Source organism: Fukomys damarensis, unplaced genomic scaffold, assembly GCF_012274545.1.
Source record: "Fukomys damarensis isolate Sample0158 unplaced genomic scaffold, DMR_v1.0_HiC HiC_scaffold_26, whole genome shotgun sequence".
Classification (NCBI taxonomy): domain Eukaryota; kingdom Metazoa; phylum Chordata; class Mammalia; order Rodentia; family Bathyergidae; genus Fukomys; species Fukomys damarensis.
The window spans coordinates 3,380,672-3,388,432 of NW_022900938.1; the positions used below are offsets into that span (position 1 = coordinate 3,380,672).

At 37.4% G+C, this 7,761-nt stretch overlaps 1 protein-coding gene across 1 annotated transcript in view; it reads left to right on the top strand.

Annotated features, from left to right (window-relative positions):
- The window catches only part of Pgap1 (post-GPI attachment to proteins inositol deacylase 1), a 58,797-nt gene that overhangs the window by 19,635 nt on the left and 31,401 nt on the right, over positions 1–7,761 (top strand). Inside the window, exons 5-9 of the mRNA XM_033756281.1 lie at positions 706–863; positions 3,941–3,993; positions 4,899–4,965; positions 6,595–6,700; positions 7,572–7,627. Of these exons, the coding sequence (XP_033612172.1) occupies positions 706–863; positions 3,941–3,993; positions 4,899–4,965; positions 6,595–6,700; positions 7,572–7,627 (440 nt within the window). The remainder of the gene's footprint in view (positions 1–705; positions 864–3,940; positions 3,994–4,898; positions 4,966–6,594; positions 6,701–7,571; positions 7,628–7,761) is intronic.

The window sequence follows — 7,761 nt, forward strand, 5'->3', positions numbered from 1 at the left end:
GAAAAAAAAAAAAAAAAAAAAAAACGCCTCTGCCCTGATCTTGATTTGGTGACCATTGACACTAAAATGCTCTTACTCCCACAGACAAAGTGAGTCATTTTCTACAGATTCTTCCCTTTGAGCTGCTTGTTGCCTTTTTGTGTAGACTCCTAACCCTGAGATTTTTCCATAACAACATAATCCTGAAAATAACATCAATGGTGCTGTCCTGATCGATTATAAGAACTTTTTAAATGGTACTGTATGTGAGGGTGGTAGTCATAGTGAAGTTGTTGAACTCTTGTAGGTAGGGACACTACTGTGGTAGAGGGGGCGAACATATGTATGTATCAGGAAGCCAGTGCCACAGCTCTGTAGCATAGTGAACTCTTAGAAGAATTTTAGTTTTCTTTCTAAAGAAGAGTTGTTATACTGCGAGTCTTTTGAAAAGTCCTTATGGAATGTCAAATCCTATTTGCATGTGGGCATGTGATAGCCAGTAAGATAGAGGGTTTTCTTTATTGATACCTGTAGTAACTTAGTTTTTGTACTCTTATTCATTGGGCAAGTGGGAATACATATGAAGATACTGATTTTTCTCAAAATAGGAAAGTAACACTATTTATATCCAGGTAGTTTAAAGAAAAATGCAGTTAAAATTTGGTTCATAGGTATTGTTGAAGGGAATGACTGCTGTTTTCAGTGCCTTTCTTTTTTTCTTGCCAGATTTTTACATGACTGTAAACAACTATTGGATTCTAAATGCTCGACACATAAATTTCACTACAGTTTCTGTAGCTGGAGGATTCCGGGATTACCAAGTTCGTTCAGGACTAACTTTTCTACCGAAATTAAGCCATCATACCAGTGCCTTATCTGTTGTGGTAATTTTCTTTCTTAAGATTCTATTGAAATAGTGATGTAATCGACACAGTGGAACATGAAAGAGAAAGGAAATGTAGAAATGACAGCTGAGTTGGTGTAGGCTTGCAGCAGGTGTGTGCCAGGGAGAGACCATGAATGAATGAAACGGAGTCCACTGGGCAGGCACGCTTGTGTCCACAGAAAGTGAAAGGGTCTTGGGTGTATACCTGTGAGTAGGACTTACTTGTGTCCAGAAGAAGGCCTAGGCCTACATTAGAGCTGTAACTGTAAGAAAATGTGGACTGAAGTTTAAGGGAACCTAGTCATGTCTGAGAGTCATATTATGCACAGTAGTAGGGGAGTGTCAGACGTACCACGTACTCCTCTCTGCCGCCTCAAACAAAGATTCACCTGTTTTTACTAAAGCGCTTATTAGCTTTGGTATTATAAATAGAACTCTGACTGGTTTGCTGATTATCCTTCCCTGCTGGGCCTTTGACTGTTTGGTCTTTGGCTGGTGAAGATGGCCTGCATAAAGTGATCTCAGGTTTCCTTTTAGAACATCTTTCTTCTATATTCAGCCTTGAAGTCTGCAGTTAACACATTCATGACAGGCTGGAATTCATATGTGGCTGCCAGGCAGCTTGACCACCAGTGGTACATGCACGACTGTTGGTCCAAGTGGAGCAGTCACGCATGGGATGGTCACACACGCACCGCCAGTGGTTCCAGCCAGCGGGGACGTGTTAAGATATTAATGTCGTAACTCCATGTGTACATCATCTAAATATTATAATTCATTTCTAAAGAGAAAATCCATAGAATGTGCTCTGCCTGTTCTGGTTGCTTTGAGGAGACAGATGTGGAGAGTCACTCTTTCCTAGTTGTTCTTGGCAGATGCTCCTTTGTTCATCTGATCTGTGCCCTGCCTTGGATTGCTCTCCATTCACCAAATAGTCTCTCAAACCTCATTTTTGGTGATATGACTCAGTGTCATTTGGTGTTGAATGCAGTTATTTGCTTTACATCCTTAAAAGGCTAGATGTCAGCTCTTCGGTAAACATAAGCAGTTTAGTCATATTAATAGCAACACAGCGTATTTCCTGGACTTGGCCTGTGTTCATACCACATCCTAAGACTTACCTTTTAAGTAACTTTGGTCATTTGAAAATGTGTTGCTTTTAAGGCAGCTTGTATTTCTGTCTTTGGCAAAAATATCTTACAGAATTTTTCTCAAAAATGGCTATTGCATCACCTGATTTACACAGTAGTATACAATCTCACACATCTGCATAGAAGTTCACTTTCTAAAAAATTAAGAAGTAATAATATTTGAATACGTTTCTCAAGCAAGAACAGTTAGATGGCATTTACATATTGGGGCCAGAAAGAATCATGTAAGACAGAGAAAGTGTCTGTACCAGCAGGGAGGCTAACCTGCTAGGGTATCCTCCCACCCAGGTCAAGGCATGAGGCATGGTAAAGCAGCAAGAGAGGCCGCGAGAGGAAGTCGTCTTGGTTGTGCCAGAAAGAGCAGTGGTTTCTGTAGCATTTATCAGCTGTCATCGCAACATCATGAAAGCTACCTTTTCCACTTTTGTTGCCTTTCCTGTTTAATCTCTGGAAAGGACATCAGTTTTACATTCTTGGTAGTGGTCAGTGCTATCTCCTCAGCCTCAAATATAATCTTAGAACCCCAGTGAGTTCTGCTTGTCTAATTTTTCAGCAAGCTGTCAGTGGTAGTTCCCAAATATATCAGTGCTTATAAATCCAACAAATCCAACATTCCTCTTACTTCCCAACATGGAACCCCAAACTCGTCATTATTTACCAAGTACCAGCATGGCCGCGAATCTTAGAAGTCATGCATACTTATACTTACTTTTTTTTTTAGCTATGTATGCTTATTTATTAAAGAAGCATGTTATGCCTCTGTAAATGCTCTTGCATCTGTGTTGGGAGGCTCCTTTTCTCACAGTTCTGAGATGGCAGCTCATTGTGTCTTTGGTGCAGAAGGAGCTGCCGTGAAAAATGAGATTCTGCTCACTTGCTGAGCCCTTCCGTGGGTTTGGTGAGGTCATCACTGATGTGAGGCTCTGTGCACCCACAGGGTGCTGTGCCACTGCTGTGGAGCCTGCCTTCTGCCATCAGTCGCATTTTTAGGAGACTTTTGCCCTTATGCAGCCTGACCATCTAGAGAAATTTGCAAAATAAGTAAAGCCTGGATCCTAATAATGAGAATCTTATTAGATAGTTCTTGGATAGCAATCAGATACATTTTAACTTTAAAAAATATTTTAAAGTGTTTAGTTGTCAGAAACATACTTAAGTCTTCAGAACTCAGAATATATCAAAAAGCAATTTAGTCAAAACTAAAATTATTGAAGTATTTTAACTTATTACCTAAACTATGATTTATTAAAGAATCTTAAACTCAACCTTACATTAAAATAATTCAAAAGTTGAACATTAGCTTTGTCAGCACTCCTTTAGCTCTGATAGCTCTTTATTCTTTTTTTTCATTGAGTTTATTGGTGTAGCTCTTCATTATTAAATAAAGAAATCTATGTGAGAAAGGTAAACTTTTGTCTTAGCACTCTGACCTTGTTTCCTGACTCAGTTTGACCAACATTCCCTTCACAGTCGCTAACACCATCTCAAAAGAACCAGGAACATTCGTCTCAATGGAAGCTAGAAGTACCAGAAGGTAGATGTTAAATTAAAAACTTCAATACAGAATCCTACATGTTCTAGTAATTTTTAAAGGTTAGTTTAAGCTTGGGTAACCAGTGATGATACTTAGAGAGTTATATTTTATGCAGGAATATCTTAAAATCTAGCTTGCCTTTTAGTAAAGTATATCATTTAAAATAACCACAGAAATATCATAGTAAAAACAATGTTACGTTTCTAAATGTTAGCTTAGCCACGGATTTAGCTCAGTGGTTCCGGCCACTGCTTCGCAAGCGCAAGGACCTGAGTTCAATCCCCGGTACTAAAAAAATAAAAAAATAAATGTTAGCTTAAAAGAATTTCAAACCTTTCAGAGAATAATAAATATGCTTTCATTAAGGTTTTTTTTTTCCTTTCCTTTTAGAGTTCAGCTGTGCCTAAGACGTGGGTCTCAACAGACCACCTCTCCATTGTGTGGTAAGTTAATGTAACTTTTTTTTTTGGAGACGTTCTCATTATGTAGCTTAGGCTGGTCTTGAACTGGTGGGAGTCCTCCAGCCTCAGCCTCCCAAGGGCTGGGATTATATCGTGTGCCACCACGCCCTCAATGTAATTTCTTGGTGATTTCTCATGCTCCTGCTTTCTCACCATTAATTTTCTCAGTGCACTAATTGGTTTGTTAGCTTTCTTAGTGCTTTATCTATGAATAAGTAAGCCTGTGTGAAAGACTTACTTAGGGGCTTAGCACTCTAAGCCTGGTTCTTGACCAACTTTTTTTGACAGTCTGTAACATCATCTCTCAATGAACCAGGAACATCTGTCTCAAATGAATGTAGCTTCAGATACCACAGTCTTAGAGTCTGAGTTAGACAGAATCAGGTGTACTGAGCCCCTAACCAGTGACCGTATGCAGATTTAGTAATATAGCAGTGACTGTCCTAGGGAGGAGTACAGAACTGCACGGGAATTGGATTTACTCTTAATATAAACTTTTTTAAAATGAGAGTTCAAATATGGATCAAGAAAGGCAGACCTGTATGTCTGCCTCTGTATATTTTGGACCTAGGTCTCTTGTGCCCTTCCTGTGGCCACTGTGCACACCAGTGAAGTGGAAGGTGCGGTGCATATAGCTAGGAGCCAGGGTGGGTGAGGAGACGCGAGAACAGTCCACTGTGACATCCAGGAAAGGTTCACTTCCTTTACTTTTCTAAGTTTTGACCTTAAGATATATGCTAAATGAGAATGTTTTCTCATTTAAATAAGTTCTTAGTTTATAGAACTACAAGAAACTCATATTTCATTACACATAGAAGCTTACATGTTTGGATCAAAAATACATGTTTTAAGAACGTTTCATGCGTAACACTCACTTTATTCTTTAGGTGTAAACAGTTGCAGTTGACCACGATCCGGGCATTCTTTGACCTTATTGATGCTGATACTAAACAAGTATGTATTTTTAAACCAAAACTTATTGCAACACAATGAAAGCTTTTATTATAGCAATGACAGCTTTAATGTGTGTTTTTTCTTTGATGAAAGAAGCCTATATCTTTTATCAATTTTAATTAGTTTGAGGATGAAACTATACATTTTATAATATTTTGAATGCTGTTAATTATTCAAAAAATGTAATTAAAGTGAATGGATATTTTAAGTTTTTCCCAATTATCCCTTCACTGTTTAAAAGTTTGATGTGCATCCAACTTTTTTCTACTTAAAAGAAATATTTACTATTTGAAGCTCTTTTATATTATTTTTTCTTAGTGTTATAAATATAATCTATCTTACTTGATGTTTTTGAGCCATGCTTTTAAAAGTGTCCTTACCTTTCTGATAAGATCAAAATATATGCATTCATTGAATAGGCACCAGGATTTAAATTGTGTACTTCTATTAGTTGCGCCTTTTCTGTTGTGAGATTTCACAATATAAACTTTTCACACTTGTGATTTTCCATGTTGTTCTGTTAGCAGGACCCAAGGAGATTACTGTACCTACTATAGACATTTTTTCCTTTACTCTTCAGAAAGCTGAATAACTACTGTTAGGATCCTAGACACTTAGCGTTCTTATAAACATCCATATCATTCCTCATTGTACCAAATTATAAGCTGTAAGATTTTGTCTTAATATATTTATTGAAGTAAATACTTCATAGAATTAACACTATGAGTGTTAAAACATGTTTTGGTATTGACATTTTCAATGTGCAATTTAGCTGTGACAAAAGTTTTAAGTCTCTGAGAATGCAGCAATAGAATCATTTATAAAATAGCGAGACTGTACACAAACTTATGTATAGTAGATTAAAGAAAAGCCTTATTCTAATCAGTGAAGAACAGAAGTACTTTAAACACATAGGTATGTTCTTTTAAAAATTGTATTGAAACTAAATTTAATAAACTATATTTTTCCAGTAATTCATGAGATGGGAAAAATCCCTACTACTAGTATGTAATGAAGCGGGTATTTCCCAGAAAGGACAGCTGGCAATATGTATCTCTCTCTAGTGACCGGCGATTGTTTGGCATCGGTATTGCTCTGAGTGTGGAAGCTAGTGTGTTGGAATCACTAGATGAGTTCTTTTCTGATTCTCTACGTCTTTACAATACTCTGTTAACTTACTTGGGAAGTATTGATGGCCTGGGCCTGAATCCCTGCCTAGATTCTTAATAGTTGCATGAATTTTGGATAAGTTCATTAATTTTCCTGTTTTAGTTTCTTCATTTTAAAATGCAGGTAAAAAGTTTGTCTTTTAAGCCGGGAGTGGTGGCACATGCCTGTAATCCCAGCACTCGGGAGGCTGAGGCAGTAGGATTGCTGTGAGTTTGAGACCAGCCTGGACTACATAGTGAGTTCCAGGTTAGTCTCAACTACATAGTGAGACCCTGTCTCAAAAAACCAAAAAAAAAAAAAAAAAGTTTGTCTTTTATAGGTCTTATGCTGATGAATAAATTAATAACAGGTTTAGGGCTTTGAACTGTGCCTGCTTTAAAGAAACAGATGCTACCTGCTGGTGTGACTTGCAGTCATCCTGTGGTGAAATGATGCAGAGTATGTCAATGTTCTTTCTAGATAACTCAAAATCCCAAGAAGAAATTGTCTGTTTTGAATCACCACTTCATAAGACACCCAGCAAAACATTTTGAGGAAAACCCAGCAATCATTTCTGACCTAACAGGTTGGTGATGATAACATATTTTAAGTAGAACTTTTCAGGGCCGGGGATTTAGCTCAGTGGCACTGTGCCTACCTCACAAACACAAGGTCCTAAGTCCGATCCCCAGTACCACCCCAAAAAAATCAGTAAGTAGAACTTTTCATTTTTATTCTTAAGTAAATTTATTATTTGCAGATAAAAGTCTTTGAAATGGTAATACTGCCAGTACTATAATCCTGACATTTTATTAATTTCCCTTGATGGTGCTAGTGAGGCTCTTGGTTTGCAATAATAAGAGTAGGAAAGCAAGTTATAGGATGCTCTTAAAATTTTTTGTGCTAAAAATAACACAACAAATAGAGAGGGTGCTTCTGTGTGTTCATTTGTTTGCAGTGCTGGGGACTGAACTCAGGGCTTACACATGCTGGGCAAATGCTCTACCGCTAAATTGCATAAATGAGCCCATAAATGTGTGTAGCGTTAAACATTTAGTCTCCTGACAGTCACATAAAATAAGAGCTTTACTCATCTTGATACCTTTCAGTTTCTCAGTTTTGCTTATTCTTGAGTCTTTGCCAGCATATCTTCTGCTGGCAAACTTTGCTGTTAAATATAATAAGAACGGTTCTACTTTACTTAATGAAATGTCCCGTTTGGAAAATGAAATACTTCTACCTGTTGATGATTCCTTAAAGACGTCTGCACATCTGTGGCACTTTCATAAGTGTTGTGAGTGCCACGTGCTGTCAGCAGAGAGAGAACGTGTTCCTGGATTTGTCTCTGAAAGTAGTCAGGATTTAGAAACCACTTAGGGTCAGGAAGTGTTTCACCAGGATTCAAACAAATTATTTAATATTAAAAAGGCGAGTAAATTACTTTCCTTCACTTCAAGGGACATCTTTGTGGGTTCCGGTAAAAGTGTCCAGATGGACCTTTGTGGCTTACAATGTAAGTATCCCTCTGGAGGATTCTCTTTCAAAAATATTTTAATATTTATTTGTAAAATTTAAAGGGTTTTCATAAAGAGATAACAACATGCTATCTCCTCACAATTTAATAATTTCTTAATAATAAATATCTAG